This window comes from Alligator sinensis, unplaced genomic scaffold (genome assembly GCF_000455745.1).
Source record: "Alligator sinensis unplaced genomic scaffold, ASM45574v1 scaffold228_1, whole genome shotgun sequence".
Lineage (NCBI taxonomy): Eukaryota > Metazoa > Chordata > Crocodylia > Alligatoridae > Alligator > Alligator sinensis.
The window spans coordinates 2,248,610-2,265,940 of NW_005842044.1; the positions used below are offsets into that span (position 1 = coordinate 2,248,610).

Below are 17,331 nucleotides of genomic sequence, written 5' to 3' on the forward strand. Positions count from 1 at the left end.
AATAAGACCAACTGTGTCCTATATATACCAGAGAGCAGAGAAACCTCCTTACTCCCCATTACAGGGGGCGGTGGAGTTTGCATATGGACCTGAAACTTTGTGAGGCAATTTCAGCTCTACCCAGATGAGATGAAGGAGATGCCCAGGTGCCTTGGATGTGCAATGCCAGTAAGGCTATTTGGTCTTGGCCAGCAACCCCCTGGCCTTCTCTAAGCAAGCATACGCCATCCCTGTGTTCCTATCAGCCGTCAGAAGAAGCCCCTATATGAGATGGCTGTATGAGGAACCAAATCCTGAGTCCTTTACTCAATTTTTATACAGGCAGATTCTCAGGGAAATGTCATCGTTTCATCGTTTCATAGATGTTAGGGGCTGGAAGGGACCTTGCAGATCATCAGGTCCAGCTCCGCTGCACTGGGCAGGGAAGACTGCTGGGGTCATTTGCCTGAGGATGAAGGATGGCTGTTCAATACGTGGCCTTAGGCATCAGGATTTGAATTTGATCTCAGACGCTGGCATAGACTTTTGATTTGGTCACTTAAATTTCCCCTCTGCCTCTGCTCCCCATCCGTAAAACAGAAGCAATAATAGGGAGCATTCAAGAAGATCAAAAGTTTTTCTGTTGATTTTCCCCAGGTTTCCAGCTAAATTATTCCAGTGGCCAACAGACACATACTTGTACTTTGCTGCTCGTTACCCCTATTTTCTTCTCTGGGTAGGCACCTCGTGCTCCCGTGCAACGCATTGGAGTCTCCCTTCATGGTAAGAGGGAGCCCTGTGGTATTGCTGCTTACAGCCATTATTGGAGATATAATCCCGCTGCAGATCCAGGTCCACATGGGAGGACGGGGACACGAGGAAGAAACCACAGCTTCCATTCTCAGCTGAAATATTTGAGTTTCTGGCTGAAACATTCGTGAAGAGCCTTTGGTTTTGGTCTTGCAGTAAGCCAACAGTTTTCAGTGAAAACCTTGTTTGATCAAATACTCATCTGTCCGTTGCAAAGCTATATCCTCAGAAAATCCTCAGCCCCTGGGGACCCTGGGGTCCCCTGACTCATGTCTATTTAGGCTGAAAGTTATCCTGGGGTGGACCTGTGTGTCTGAACGATGGTTACATGGAGGAGGGAGATAGATTATCTTTATGTGCCATGGACAGAACAAGGAGCGATGGCTTAAATTACAGCAAAGGAAATTGAAGTTAGATTCTGGAAAGAGCTTTCTCCATATGAGGGTGGTCAAGCACCCAGACCTGCTTGGAATAAGCTACCCACAGATGGGATAAAATCACAATCCTTGGAGTGGATTAGACAGACACTTGACTGGGGTGGTTTACCCAGGGACAACCTGCCTTGATCATCACACGTTGAACTAGATGACCTCCTGAGATCCCATCCAACCCTATTACTCCATGAGTCCGGAGCACTATATGCCATGCTCACAGTTGCAGGTGCTACAATAATAATATAGTAATACCATAACCCTAGTATTATTATATAATATAGAGAGTATTATTATATATTATGTAATATAGAGAGTATTATTATATCTTATATAGAGTATTATTATATATGATGCAATCGAGAGAGTATTATTATATATTACATTATATAGTATATTACTATAATAGTAATAGTAAAGCCTTCCCAGAATCTCAAAGTATAGATCTGCATGTGTGATGGACCTAGGTTTGTGCTCAAAAGGGAACCAGTGGCTCAGACTATTTGCATTGTTTGTATTAGAAACCAGTCGATTCTTCCATTAGGATTAAGCCGAATTGGTGCGAAATCATCATACACGAGTGCCATGGTAGTGCCCCCTGCTTTGGGGCGCCTGCTTGAATATTGGGTGGTTTGAGTCTCGTCCCATGCCGTTTCAGAGGCCGGAGGGAGACCCTCCGCCGAATTCGTACCATAGTTGGCTTGAGTGGCTTCTCTCATGTGGCGGAGAAGCAAGATGAGATAAAGCAAATTACCCAGCAGGAACAGGCAGAGATGAAAGCAGACATTTCGTAGCGTTTATTTTTAAACTAGGGTAAGAAAATTGAGTTCTTCCTTTTTTGAGACTCATTTCTCGTCTAGCCATAGCAGTTGTAATTAGATGCATTTCAGGAGTGTCAGGCAGTTAATATATTTAATCAAATCATTCACATAATTTAGCATGGCTTTCGCTGGGAACAGCTATGCTTTTAGTGTATAAACTGAGATGGAAGGAAGTTTGGCTTTTGCCACCTCAAACTCATCGGGTGTTTGTTAAGGGATTAGGAAAATGCTAATTTTCTAATTACCCCGAGATGCGGAAATAATCTTGCTAGCCGGTCGCTGTGGATGCAGCTATGGCAGTAGCTGCCTCATGTGAGAGCTGCATTGGAGCTGGCGGTAAGGGAGACGATGGCATTAATTTCTCCGAGGAATTTATTGCAAATATAAGAAAATAAGGAAAAAAGCAAAGACTCATTGCTGGAGCGGGGCCTGGTTGGTGGCAGGAGTCAGGACTCCTGATTTCTGTTCCCAGCTCTGCTACTGACCCAGTGTAACCGTGGCTTAATCTTTTGCTCTCGGTGTCTCCGTTTCCTCTGCTTTAAATATGGCATAAAAACACTAAAAGGCTTGGACCTGTAAGAGGACTAATGAGCCTGAATTAATTCCTGTTTGTAAAGTGCTTCCAGACCCCTAGTGGTAAGTACACAGTGTTATTTCTGATGTCGCCAGCTAAAAAAGAAGCGTTCGAACTCAGATGGATAGCATTAATCACACATGGCAAGGTAGAGCCGAAGCCGCTCGATGTGTAATTTGACACTGGATTTGGAGCATAACGATGTAGATGAATTCACGCCATCCAGACTCATCATTCATAGTCTGTGTGTCAGTGGCTGATAGGGCCCCCAAGCCGAGCCAAGCCGTCCTTCCCCGTCCCACCGAGACAAAACAGCCCCTTTTTGTTCTTCCGGTTCTGGGAACTGCTTATGATTTAACAGCAGGTGCATAACCGTGAGCTTGACAATCATGGCCTGGGTTTCTGCAATGACGTGTAGGGGTTATATGAGTTCATGCACAAATGAAAGCTTGCACGAAGGGTTTTCAGCGTCCCACATCCTCCAGGGCAGCTGCATGCGTAGCCAGGCAGTTAGGAACCTAACGGAGCATCCCCCATGCAGTTAGCTACCGGGATCGTCCCCAGGGGAGTGCATTTGAGTCAGTCCCATATAAAGAACCAGCCACAAGCGATGCACGTTCTGGTCTGAACCCAGGTCCCGAGGTCTCTGCTATACAGACATCGAAGATGGAGAACTTTCCAAGTTCTTCTCCAGCTTACGTTGGACTCGATATAAAGGATTGCAAATATAAAGAATTTTTATACATAGAAAGGATTTTTTTTTCTCTCTCTCTCTCCTTCCAGTTGTTCTTAAGTCCTGGTTAGGCATATGAAGAGAAATTTCCCACTCAAAGCCAGGCCCCGGACAACAGGAAGGCTTGCATTGGTCAGGAACCTTGTCTGCCTATGTCCTTAGACCAACACGGCTAAAACCTACACCCCTGCATTGGTCAGGACATTTGTTCTGCAGTTTTCTTTCTCTGGCTGCTGTCTGTACCTGCAAGCTCAGCAGCTTCAAGCAATTGTCAGTACAACTCAAAGTGGCAGCCGGCTTGTCTGGTGATTCCCAGCCCCATAGAGCCCGTGCAAAGGGTGTATAGTACATCCTATGGCAGAGATGCTCAGAGGCATGGGGAGGTAATGGCTTTGCTCAGGCTGAGATGACGAGTGACGGCACAGATGTGCACTGGGAGCCTTGCAAAGTCCCTCAGCCTCTCTGTCATTTTTAATATAGGGGTAGTACTTTTCTGCCCCACAGCCGACTTATGCCAAGTTCCTATATTTAAGCATCTAGATTCATAGATTCATAGATGTAGGGCCAGAAGGGACCTAAGTAGATCTTCAAATCTGACTACGTGCCTTTTGAAGTGACGGGATTGAGGCCCTTCCATAAAGGCATTTGGGCACCTAATGTGTATGTAGCTGCCCGTTTCTTTTGCATTCAATGGGAGTTGGATGCCTGAATGCCTCTCTGTATCCAGAGGTACAGGTTGTAGCCGTGTTGGTCTAAGGATGTAGGCAGACATGCTTCTTTGGGTAAATCTTTTATTAGACCAACTCAAATAGTTGGAAAAATTCTTCTTTGCAAGCTTTCGGGTATCAATACCCCATCCAGGCCTTAGTGTGCAGGAAGCGCTTTAAAACTCCTTCGAGGGAAGATAGTACAAGCAAAGCAGAGTCTGTTGTCAGCAGCATGACCCGTGGTTTCCCTGGCAGGTGCTGGCAGCCCTGTTCTTTATTGGGAAGTGTCTGTTGTGCAGCCACAGAATAGAAGTAACCCTCTTGCATTTTCTCTCTCTTCTCTTTCCAAAAAAAAGGGCTCGAGTGCCAGAGGCCAAAGCGTCAGAATTCAAGCGACGACATCGAGGTCCTCTCCACGGGGACCCCTCTCCAGCAAGAAAGCCCGGAGCTGTACCGGAAAGGGACCACCCCTTCAGACCTCACTCCCGATGACAGCCCCCTGCAAAGCTTCCCCGCCAGCCCCACCTCCACCCCGCCGCTGGGTCCCTCCTGCCGGAACAAGAGCGCCCATTTCTCCAGACAGGTCTCGGTGGACGAAGAGAGGGGTGGGGAGATCCAGATGTTGTTGGAGGGACGAGGCGGGGACTACTTAAGACCCAACAGCTGGAGTGAAGACAAAGCAGGTGGGACTCGTGGCATTAGAAGTGGGGCCCTGCGCAGCGGTCACCTGGGGTCCTCCTCCATCCCTGAAGACTACAGAGGCCGGAGCGGAGGACACAAACACATGGCCTCCAACCACAAGCAAAGAGAGCGGTGGACAGATTCCCCAGCCACGGTTTCTTGGACTTCCCACCATCGGCCCCACAACCACAGCTCAGGGAGCTCCAAGCTGCTTGAGCTGGACGAGGAGAAGATGAGCAATTACGAGATGGAGATGAAGCCCCTCATGAGGATGGATTCTTATATGCAAGAGATTCACACCCAAAAAAGACACTATAGCAAAGCCGGCCCCTGCAGGAGCCTGGCGGAGGACCACCGTGGGGAAGACCGGGGCTTCGGGGTTCAGAGATTGAGGTCTAAGTCCCAGAACAAAGAGAATTTCAGGCCAGCTTCCTCTGCCGAGCCGACGGTGCAGAAACTGGAAAACCTGAGGTTCGGTGACAAAGGTGAACCCCGGCTACTACGGTGGGACTTAACCTTCTCCCCGCCACAGAAATCCTTACCTGTTGCACTAGAATCCGAGGAGGAGAACGGGGATGAGCTCAAATCCAGTACGGTAAGTGGGCAAGTCGCGTGTATTTAAACCGGGCTGCGAAAGTGGAGGCCTGGGTGAGGCTGAACTGGTTGTGAACCATCGGTGCAAAATTGGCTCCCCCCCCTCAAACACACACGCATTCGTGCAGGAGGTGTTTGCTCCCCTCCCTCCTGGTACTAGGTAAGAAATAACCATACGCTGAAGGTGATTTTTCCAGCTTAAAAAAAAAATCCAGCAGTTTAGCTGTAAAATGTCTCTCTGGAAATGGCAGGTTTTCAACATCAGACCTCAGAATCAGGCTGCGTCCGTGAGAGGTGTCTGCACACATGGAAGTGGCAGGTCCCTCGATGCCGCTTTGTAGGGGGGGTCGACAGGTCTTTGTCTGGCCCCAGGTGAGACACAGTCCAACCGCCACATCCCGGTGCTCGAGGTGTGCAATGGTGCTACGGGACTCCTTCAAAATATAACATCTCCTGCCCCCCGCCCCAGTGTTGCATTGCAAAGCCCGAAGTAAATGCGGTTTTTTTAATTCAGGAAAGTGGCTCTACAAAAATGAGGGCTGTCCTCTGGAGTTTGGGACAGGCTGTGATGATGCTGGTTCTAGTTTTATTCCTGTAACTTGTAAGGAAGACCCACGCGGGTCCCCTCCTGCTGACCTCCCCCGTTATTTTGTCCCGTGAATGGCAGCCGCTGAGCGGGGGGACACTTTCCCCTCCGAGTTGCATTGTGTTAGGAAAGCTTTGCTGCGGGGAGCAGGCTTGTGACAGTCTTCTCTCCAGCTCAGAGAGCTGGACCCAACTCAGCCCCTCTGCTCCAGTGTCAGGGTCCCACCTTGCTGGAAGTGCCACAGTTCAGATCCTTCCTTCTCGTGTCCTTGCAACAAGCTATTTATGCAGGAGTCAAGTAACAGTGCCCCGGCATCCTAGCAGCAGTTTGGGTTTGGGTGCCTGCTGGCCTCGCTCATATTCCCTCTGTTTGGATGGAGCATTTTCCCCTTCTTGTCTTGAATTGTTGGTTTGAACAGTTCAATAGTAATCATGCTACTCCCCAGAAGTGGCTGCATTTCAGTACTGGGTCGAAGATAGAACTGGGCTGTTTAGGTGGCTGATAAAAAAAGGGCTTGCCCACTTCACAGGGGAGGGACCTGAGGCCTAATTAATGTTTGCTCTGGAAGGCATTAGCACCGGGTAAAGCACAATGGTTTTGTCACCTGTCGGCATCCCGACTCCCCCCACCTCCAGGGGAGGATTTGCGGAGCCTGGCTTAGTGGCTTCAGCAGGGGATGGCAGGGGCAGGGATCCCCGAGTTGTAATCTTTTTTCAGCCGCTGATTCTCAGTGTCGCTTTGGAGAAATCGCTTGCCTTCTTTGGGCCTCCAAAGACCCTCTCCGTCAAATGAGACTCAGAACTGTCCCGTCCTGCCCTCCCAAGGACATTTAGATAATCACTTGCATGGAAAACGAGAGTGCGGAAAGCACTGTAGAAGTGCAAAGGCTTAGGAGAAGCTGGTAAAAACCTGTGAGATCCTTTCAATGGAAAAGCACTGCCCCAAACACCTGCACCTCCTATTAAAGGTAAAGGACCAGCAGCCGGTTTGGCATCCTCTCAAGCGTCTGTGGGGATCCGGATCCACCACACTGGTCCATTGGAGCCCGGATGCAGGGCTGTGTTGCTTGCATTGAAGGAGAAATCCAGGAAGCATTGCTAGGCCGGATCCCCACCGCGGGCTAGGCGCTAGAGACGGCATCACTCATGCACACAGTCGAATGCATCATCTACTCCCCCAGAGTTAGACGAGCTTCTGAGGTTCACCCCGAGGGGTCAGACCCCACCTCTGTGCTGGAGACGGAGTTGCTATATAAATCGCACGCTCGGGAGGCTGGGACTTGAACCGCGGCTTCGAATCTAAACAAACATTAATACAAATAAGAGACTAATGCGTCCGGGAGAATCCTGAGCAATAATTAACGGGCACTGCTTGCAAGTAAGGACGTATAGGAAAGCCATTAGGATGCACATCATGCTCTTTAGTACCGTCGCTGTGAAGCAGCATGGCAGCTTTCTCACATTTTTAACCGAGGGTGGAACAGATGGTGGAGGTTTGGGATGAAGCTGATGCAGTACAGAGGAAGAGACGATACGTGGATTTAAATAACCCATGTTGCTGGCGACAATTTGTTCTAGCAAGCGTTCTGCTGGGTTAACGGGGCTTTGTTCCAGCAGCGTAAGGAGAAACGGGTCACAGAAGGACTTGGGTTGGGAAAGAAACGCCGCCTTTGTGCCGCCCTAAAAATGCTCAGTGCCAAGGCCAAGCAAGCAGACGTCCCCGTCTCCTGTCACGCCGCAAGTGCCGCCACATAGGGGGGATAAATTTGTGCCGCTTGTTCGCGCCGGATGTCTGTCTGCTGTATGGCAGGAGAGCGCAGAGAGCTGTGCAGAGGCGCGCCCAGACATTTCACCTGGGTCTTGGCTCTGCAGAGAGGGAAACCTTTGCAGAGACGTGTCCCAAGTGTTATGCCCCGGTCACTCCTGGAGCAGTCCTCGACCCTGCGGGGCGGCAGGCCATGCCTGTTTTGCCCAATGAGGCACATGCTGTGCCCGAACACGTCCTGGCGCAGCTGATCCACTTCATGTGGTGATGCCTGTTTATAGCCTCGCTGAGCAAGGGTTCACAGGAGTCGAGTCACAGAGCCCCTTGGGCGCAGGGCGTGTGGTTTCATCCATGCTAGGAGGAGGTTGGGTGCAAGATAGCGCCTTCTGGACACTGCTGCAGGACACCCCGGGGCATCCAGCCTCACCACGCGCCAGAATAATGCAAAGGCACTGGTGCCCATTTTACAGAATAGGGAAACTGAGGTATGGAGCGGATACAGCCCTTAGTTCCAGCTCATGCAAAGAACCGCATTTGCCAGGCTTTGCTCCAGGCCGTGTCAAACCTGTGGGACTTCCAAGCAGCCGGTCGCATGCCAGTGATAAGCCCCTTGAAAGAAAGGGAGGATGCAGCTGAGCGGGTGGCTTTATGACCTCCCATGAGTGTCCGGGTGCAGAAGTGAGGTTACCCATGCAGGTCAGGCACTGTGAACCAGCTCCACGCCAGCCATTGAGGAGACCGGCACGTAGCTGCAAAATGATCTCCCTTTTGGCGGTCCAGTCCCAGCGCAGCCCAGCTGCATCCACCGGGCTACCTCGGGTGAAGGATCCAGCTCAGTTCCCTGTGAACCCCGCAGCACAGCCAGCACTAACCTTCATCCCTTGCTTTTAGTCTTAGGAAGAGGCCCGGGGCTTGCAGAGCTTGTGACTCCACCCGGGAGCTGCTCCCTGCAGACTTGGGGCTCAACAACATAGCGAAGTTCGCGGGGAAGCACGTGCTACTTCTCTTTGCATTTTGTGTTGGGAAAAATACGACGATTCTCCATGGCGCTGGAGTCTCAAGGAACTTCTTGAGAGTTTGCATGGATTAGGGACCACAGAAGTATCCCTGCTTGGCTCTGGTGCCCAGCCAGGCATTATCAATGGTGAGAGGCAGCGAGTTGACAAGGGCAGCAGATCCTTTTGTGAAGAGGCGCCGTCTCTATCAAGATATTCTGAGCAGGTTTCACTGTCACCAGGGAAAGGGAAAGGGAGAGGGCCAATCTGCAGCTAGCACGCTGCGTTGCTGCTGGGCCACGGGGAAGGCACGGAGACGTCAGCAGAGGATGCTTGGCTCCGTACCTGGCCGAGAGAAGGATGCAGGTGATAGGGGTCAAGGTTTAAAGGGGTCAGGAGGAGGACTCCAGCCCGGCTGCTCAGACAGCACGTGCAGAGAGGGGGAAATGATCCTTCGTCAACTCCCTCGGGGGCTTTAGAGAGGATGTCTGAAACTTGGTCCCCTTGAGTCCCAAAGCAACAGGGCAGCTGTGATTCATTGGGTCCAATTGCTGATGATTGGAGGCAATGGGAAGCCCCCAGCTGGCTTTGAATCAGGCCTTTTACTCACCATCCAGGGAGATGGATGGGAATAGAGTCCTTTGAGGTCCAGCGTCTTCTGGCTCTGCCTGCCCCAGTACCAGCCCTTTCTCCAGGCTTCTTCCACAGCCCTCCTCCCAGAGCCCCTGTCCATGTCTGAGCACTCCCAATCTCACCGGAGACTCATAAGCAATCCAGTCTCCCTCCAGCTACTCCTCCAGAGCACGCCTCGCCCCGCACCCAGCTCTACAACCCCCTCATTCTTATCACGTCTTCCCTGTGCCCGGTGAGCCCGTTTGCCTTGGAGCAAAAGGCTACGCTGAGACAAGCCGTGGGCACGCAACCATTAAAATGCAATGCACGTTCCCCAATTCTCCCATGGGTGTAGAGCTGTCATGTGCATGCTGCACCCATTTTACAGATTACACTGGTGTGAAGGTGTGTCCTGTCCCTGCTCTTGGAGCACCCTTGTTTAGAGCCGAGCAAGGGTTGGGCCGTAGTTGCCTATCGCCTGCTTTAACCCTGTCGGATAGACTACAGCTGGCCCCCACCATAAAGTGCTATCACATGCACAAAGCAAAGACATCGTTAAAAAAGGGGGAAAGTACCTTATTCCCCCTCGAATCCCTTTCCAGCACTGTACAGACATCGCCGGCACTTCTGGAACGACGCTCGGTAAATAGTTTTCAGAAGCGCGATGTTTAACATGACAGCATCCTTTTAAAAACCTTTTCATCTCAGGGGGTTGTTGATGTAGCAAAAGGATTTGGCCTCCTTTACATGACTATTGTCATCCCGTCTGTCTTCGAGTGCTTAGGGGTATGTCTGCGCTGTGCCCAGTGCCCCACACACCAGTGCTCACACCCCCCCAAACTGGACCTGGAGCGGTGGGCTCAGCCTCTGACACGGCTGTGGGGACAGGGTGACCCCAGAGCTGCACGACCACTGCATTTCCAGGCTCGGTGTGTGCAAGCCGTGCAGGTAGGTGGGTTGTACGTGGCAGCATCCCCTACTAGGACCGCTGGGAACACTCCTACAGCAATCAAATCTACCCCAAAACCCAGCCCTTTCCCCAGCTATGGAAAAATCAGGATCAAGATCTGGATTGCCCCTTGGCGGCCGACCTCTCCCCTTCAGTAATTCGGTGCACCGGGATCATGGCTGGGCTCCAGACTCTCGAGAGATTTGCCTAGAGATCCTGAGCTTGCAGGTCTGTGGATTTTCATAACACGGGCGCTTTGCTAGTGCTGGCACCCTGTGCAGGTGCACAAATGCACACAACCCTCCTCTGCACAGTGCTGTTACACCAAGGTTACACGCAGGCACGTGCACCCTCGCACAACCATCCCAGGCACCATCTAGGAGCTCACGTGAGACAATCCAGCCCTGACTCTCTTTGTGATGATTTTTACCTAGGTAAAAATCAGCTGTTATGTAAAGCAAGATCCCGTGTTGTGCTGGGTGTGCTAGGAGTGGAGGGCACTGGCGTGTCAATCCTGTGCTCGTGTTTATTTCTATCGAGCAGTTCTTAATGCCTCGAAGGCCCGATCCTTAAAGGCTAATGGAAGTCAACGGAAATTTTGCTTGAGTGAGGTCTGCATTGAGGCCTGGCAATTTCTCATACCTTTATGCTGCACTCTTCTTTCCAAAAAAATGCACTGATTCAGCATCCTCCAACCAGAGGTTCCCATAACCAGGGAAAAAACACGAGTTGGCAGCTGAGACAGGTACACCAGGGCTGGCTACACAAGCCCATCAGTCTGGGAGAGGCTCACCAGCGAGGGGCAGTGCACCAGTACATAGCCCATCTATTCCTCCAGAGTCCAGAAACCAGACCAGAGCCCCTGGCCATCAGTCACACCCTCTGCAGAAACTCATGGCTTTTCCATAATGCCCTATTTTATTGTGCATTGGGGTTGAGTGGCTGCCGCTGTTATATAAGATGATGCTTGGCCGGATTCTCATCGTGATTACTCCCGTACCCACTTCCTGGAGCCTCTGGCACCTGGCTGGTGTAAGGGAGGAAAATTTAGCCTGGCCTGTTTTACTTGGTAAATGCTCTTTAACTATTTAGCAGCAGGTTGTTCCTGTAGATTACATGGGGGCTACTATTCAGCAAAAATGACACACGGCAGCTGATTTTTCAGCATTTTTCCAGTGCTGAGGCTGAAAAACAATGTATATATTTTTTTGCTGATCTGAGTTCTTAGTAATTACACTTAATAGGTCCCAGAGGGATTCCTAGGTAACCTGCACTGTAGTTTCCATGGCAGAGAAACAAAGCCAGGGCTTGGGGATAATGAATAATAGTGGATTGTTAATACTTTAATGAATAATGTGGGATGTTATTTGTAACTCATCTGCTCTTCATATCCTTGGTGACAAACCCGGGTGGTGCACTGCTGCTAAAAAACAAGGGAAACAATGCAATCAAAATTATTTTGATTCTGCAAGAATTGTCCCTGGTATTGATGGAGCGGGAGGAACATGAACGCAGCAATTGAAACTCTTATTAACTAAGTGTTGGCAAAATGATCATCATTATTTCGTAACGGGGGTCCATTTTATTTCGGCTTGTGGGTCCGTGACACCAATGCCCGAGCTATTTGGGAAGCTGGATTTCAAAGTCCTGCCAGCTCATTCCCCACTCTGCTAAGACCCCTAACATCTCCTGGCAATACCCACCAAATCTTTACCCATGCCCAGCCCTTTTATACTGGCTCAATGGGAGTTGCTGTTCAGGGTTTAGCAGAGTCCAGAGTGCAGCTAGCTTCAAAACTTGGGGTACTGTCACAGTTCATGGGTGTTAACTAGCCTAGAAGGAGTTCGGGATCAAGAATAAATCTCCAACAGGCGCACTGGCAGGTGTGTTATCTTCCTCCAGGGCTGAACGGGGATTACTGATACTCGGTTTCCTGCAGCTCCAGGTGTGAGAGCTGAAGCGCAAAGAGCTTTCAAATCAGAAACCTAGACTTGAGAAACTTTGAAAAGTTCAGCCAGGCTCATAGTTGGAGCTAGAGCCAAAGCCTCAGAGATCACAAAGCTTTTAATCAGATTAGCTATCACATTATCAGGACTTGTGCCCCGCTTTAGGGCATCTTGGTGTCTTTCTGATGAGTGGTGCTGGTTGAGGATGGTTTTTCTCAGAGTTAGGTCCAGACCAAGAGAGAGAAAGGGTGAGTGATCTGGGGGCTGTGGGCACATCAAACATGAGTTGCCACTTTTGCAAAGAGCCTCCCAGAAGACAGCCAGGGCATTTCTGGGGGTCCCTGATTGCAGGGACACAATCCCACATCCATACAAGCAAAGAGGAGACTTATTCGCGTGTCTCTAATGATCGGACATGAATTGGAGGCTTTGTGCATGCAAACAGACAGGCTAATAAGGCAGCATTTCCAGAATCCCACTGTATAAGGAGCCACACAAAGTCCTTGCTCCTTCACCATGCCCACTCAGCCCTGCGTCTGGGTGTGCAAGCAGAGGTCTGTGCAAGGAAACCTGGTTGCTGCACACGCAGCGGTAATCCCACATGCCATTGCTGGACGTTTCTTGCACAAGTTGGGTCTGTTTCCCTCGACTTGTCTCTTCCACTGACTTCCTTGAACTTGTGGGCCTGAGTTAAGGGAACTGGGGTCAAATCCAGGCTTCACACTTTAGCCATCGTTTGGGCACAGCTCCGTTCAATCGTTTTGCTTCCTCCGAACCCTTTTTGCTTGCTCCCACCAGGAGAAAGCTTTCATGACCAGAGAGGTAAATGCTGCAGCCATGTCCCATCCAGTCCAAGACCATGCCCAGAGTTGAGGAAACAGCCCAGATTGACCCGCGTGCCCCCCCACCTCCCTGGGTAGCACTGTCTGGCAGGCAAGTGCAGTGGTTAGCGCTGCTAGATGGAGCAGGTGATCAGGAGAAGTGACAGAAACCTCATTACTTGTGACATTCAAGCTGAGAGTAGGCCAAATGCTAGAGAATATGACGTACGGTGCAGTTGCATGGCTAGATGGGACCTAATGCATCTCTGTGATGCCCTGCCAGGAGAAACAGTGGGAGCTATTATGATGTTAATACTGGGGGTGGGGGGGAAGTTGCAAGCCAATAATCTTTGGAAAGGAAGCTAAAACACCGAGCGCAAAGGCCCAGGGGAGCCGCGCCTGGCAGCAGCAGGGTGGGCTCCGCTTCGGAGAGGGGCTGCTGGGGGGGGACACAGAGATGCATGTAAGCCAGGCGAGAGCAGATACCGGGAAAGTCTCTGAAATCCTTCCATTTGGCTGGTTTCCTTTGACCCCATCGCTAAGCAACAGCATATGCCTTTCCAGCGAGCTCCAGCTTCCTCCTGCCCACCCCCAAAATGTGAACTGAATCAGCTCCGGAGGAGCAGCGATCCCAGTCTAGCAAGAAGCTTTTCAGATAGGTCTGCAGCATGGTACGGAAACCTGCTTAATGAGGGCGACCAGCCCTGCCGTACTCCACCCCGCATGGGCAGACAAGCTGGATGGCAAGGGAAGGAGGGAGAAGCAGGGACCCAATTGTGCCATTTTGGGAGATAAACAAACCTGCGTCATTAAAACGGCTCTGAATGGGGGCAGGTCAGCGCCTGTGGCTTCCCTACGGCACATCGCTGTGCTACCTCTCTGCAGTCGCTAATCAGGGCTGCTACCTCCCCCACCCCTGCACCTCCCGTTTCCTTCTGCACGCTCCAGCTTGCCCTGGCACCAAACCGATTCGCCCTGGCAGAAGCAGTCCGACACCGCGGTCCGACACGGAGTCTTCCCGTTAAATGGGGAGCCTAGAGGGCCGTACCCAGGACCCTGGGGACCCCGCATCAGCTCCGCCATGGGGCACGTGGCATATTTCCCCTAAAGTCGAATGCAGTGCGTGGGAATGTCAGAGGGAGCTTTCTAAAATGTGCATCTGAAAGCACATATCCAGCCCACATGGAAACCTGGTGTGCAGGAGATCACACTACTAGGAAACCTCCTGTCTCAGGAGTGTCCTGTTTGGTCTTGGTGAAGCTTTTCATAATCCAACGCCCTTTACTTTTCCTTGGCAGCAGAAAGCAGACATGACAGTGCTCTGCATTTTGCACTACATGGCATGGAAAAGGAAAGGCCAAATCCTTGTTCTCTCAGTCACTTGAACTTTGCAAGGTCAATGCCTTCATCCTCCATGTCCCAAGAAACCAAGGGAGGCTGGGAGAAAAGAATTGAGCCTTGCTGACATACCGTTAGTTTATCACTGTAAATAGGCTGTGTTAATACTTGCTGGTACTAAGGTTTGCCCATGCAAGTGAGTAGCAAGTGACTGCTGAGATCATTCATAAAAGAGCAATAATGCATCAGGTTTGTCCACAGACAGGGCTCTTGCTGTTAAGCGCTGTATCTGGGCTTGGGTGCATGGTGCTCCTAGGTGAACCCATCACGTTGCCTCTAGAGCTGGATTTGAACTTGGGTGCATGCTGCTATAGCTATTTTGGACTTGGGTGCACGGTGCTGCTAGGTGAACCCATCACGTTGCCTCTAGAGCTGGATTTGAACTTGGGTGCATGCTGCTATAGCTATTTTGGACTTGGGTGCACGGTGCTGCTAGGTGAACCCATCATGTTGCCTCTATAGCTGTATCTGGGCTTGGGTGCATGGTGCTGCTAGGTGAATCCATCATGTTGCCTCTATAGCTGTAGTTGAACTTGGGTGCATGGTGCTGCTATAGGTATATTTGGACTTGGGTGCATGGTGCTGCTATAGCTATATTTGGACTTGGGTGCATGGTGCTGCTAGGTGAACCCATCACGTTGCCTCTAGAGCTGTATTTGGGCTTGGGTGCATGGTGCTGCTAGGTGAACCCATCACGTTGCCTCTAGAGCTGGATTTGGGCTTGGGTGCATGGTGCTGCTAGGTGAACCCATCACGTTGCCTCTATAGCTGGATTTGAACTCGGGTACATGGTGCTGCTACAGCTATATTTGGACTTGGGTGCACGGTGCTGCTAGGTGAATCCATCATGTTGCCTCTATAGCTGTAGTTGAACTTGGGTGCATGGTGCTGCTATAGCTATATTTGGACTTGGGTGCATGGTGCTGCTAGGTGAACCCATCATGTTGCCTCTATAGCTGGATTTGGACTTGGGTGCACGGTGCTGCTATAGCTATATTTGGACTTGAGTGCACAGTGCTGCTAGGTGAACCCATCATGTTGCCTCTATAGCTGTATCTGGGCTTGGGTGCATGGTGCTGCTGGGTGAACCCATCATGCTACCTCTATAGCTGTAGTTGAACTTGGGTGCATGGTGCTGCTATAGCTATATTTGGACTTGGGTGCACGGTGCTGCTAGGTGAACCCAACATGCTACCTCTATGGCTGTATTTGGGCTTGGGTGCATGGTGCTGCTGGGTGAACCCATCCTGTTGCCTCTATGAAGGAGAAGAAGTGAGAGGTGGGCTCATCAGATGGTTCAGGATTAGAGAGCTGCCTTGACAGTGAACTGGGTAGGAAGACGGACTGGTAGAAACCGCAGCTGAGGAGTCAGGAGGCGGGGAATCCCTTCACCTACTCTTCATCTCCAAGCATGGGAAAATGGGGTGATCCTTGCCCCGCTCAGGAAAGGGGTAGAAATGCTCCCTAATGCTTCCCGAGCACCTGGAGCTCCCCAGATGGAGGGAGAGCAGCATCGCTTTCTCAGTCTGGTAGGTCTCATTCCCAGCTGAGGTTGGAGCCCAGGACATTAGTGGATGGTAGTAGACGGGCTTCACACCTGGGCACCCCTCGCCTCTCCCCCGCCACCGCGGTATCGGTGCAGCACGGCCAGAGGTGTCACCCCGCTTTGTAACGCCTGTCCTTCTCTCTCTCTCTTCCAGGGCTCCGCTCCCATCCTGGTAGTCATGGTGATCTTACTCAATATTGGAGTCGCCATTTTGTTTATTAACTTTTTCATCTAACTCGAGACTGTCTCGTTTGCAAAAATAACAGTTACACGTACAAACGGGGGAAAAACAAACCAAACAAGAACAACAAAAACAAAAACAATCAAAAAAAAAAAAAAAAAAAAAAAAAATAACTCAAACTGTCCGACGACTATTTCCGAGTCTTTTCACAGCAGAACAACAAAAGATTGAGTCTCACTCACAGTTTGCCTTTTTTCCTGGGTAATGTTTTTTGGATTTTAGCCAAAATTCTTTGCTTGTACAACACTATGCTGTGTGGCATGGCCGAATGCGATCAACTCCGACCCTCCCGACACCAGAAAGGATGAGAAGGGATCCCAGCAAAATCCGAATCCACGTGTTTGAGAAAACAAAAGAAGGAGAACAGGGATAATCGAATTACCAAGCGGGGAGATTGCGGGCAGGTGGAGCAGACTTTTTTCCAGGGGGCACGAACTGCAGCTCCTGAAGGGCTCCGTGCTGAGTCTTTTTCTGGGGGAAACACAACAGCTTTGGTTATGAAGTAGACAGAGAAAAAACAAAGAGATATCCCCTCTCGCCCCCGGCCCTCTCCAGACGACAGATGAACCACTCGCGGCTTTCTTCCCCTCTCTTCCCAACCAGCACAATGGTGGAACGAGGAGAAAGGGAGGTTTTGGGGGGAGAGGGATGGGTCCCCCCAGCTCCAGAGGGTCAGAGGAGCAGCCCCGTTGGGTGTAGTTTGGAAACCAGTAATGAAGCGATGACCGGTTTGCTCAATGGGGTTGGGGGAGGGAACCCAAGACATGACCGATGGACCCACCCCCCTCCTTTCCTCGCTCTCTTTTCCCAGCGGCTCCCTCCTCCATCCAGACCAACGATGCCCAAAGCCAACTCTTCCTCGGCACAAATCCCCCCGTCCCCGAGTTAATCACGTGGCAGCTTATGATGCCTCCCCAACACACACACGTGCACACGTCAGAAGTGGCAATACTCACACGGAGCGGTCCGTCATCCCATCCCGACCCGCAGCCACTCACACATGCACCCAGAGACTGCAAGGAAGCCGTGCAGTGAGGGCCGCGGGTCAGACCCGGAGGAAGGCGTCTGGGCAGGGGAGGCCAGGAGGGTGGCGGGCGTGCCTCTGACATCTTGCTGTGGACCATTTCAGACATCGTGCTTGGG

The 17,331-nt window shown here is 51.0% G+C and overlaps 1 protein-coding gene across 2 annotated transcripts in view; it reads left to right on the forward strand.

Annotated features, from left to right (window-relative positions):
- Positions 1 to 16,292, forward strand: part of JPH3 (junctophilin 3) — a 92,580-nt gene extending 76,288 nt beyond the window's left edge. For both annotated transcript variants that reach the window (XM_025203113.1, XM_006022766.3), the window contains exons 4-5: positions 4,412 to 5,331; positions 16,102 to 16,292. In XM_025203113.1, coding sequence (XP_025058898.1) covers positions 4,412 to 5,331; positions 16,102 to 16,182 — 1,001 coding nt within the window. In that variant the 3' untranslated portion in view covers positions 16,183 to 16,292. The remainder of the gene's footprint in view (positions 1 to 4,411; positions 5,332 to 16,101) is intronic.
- The last annotated feature ends 1,039 nt before the right edge of the window (positions 16,293 to 17,331 follow it).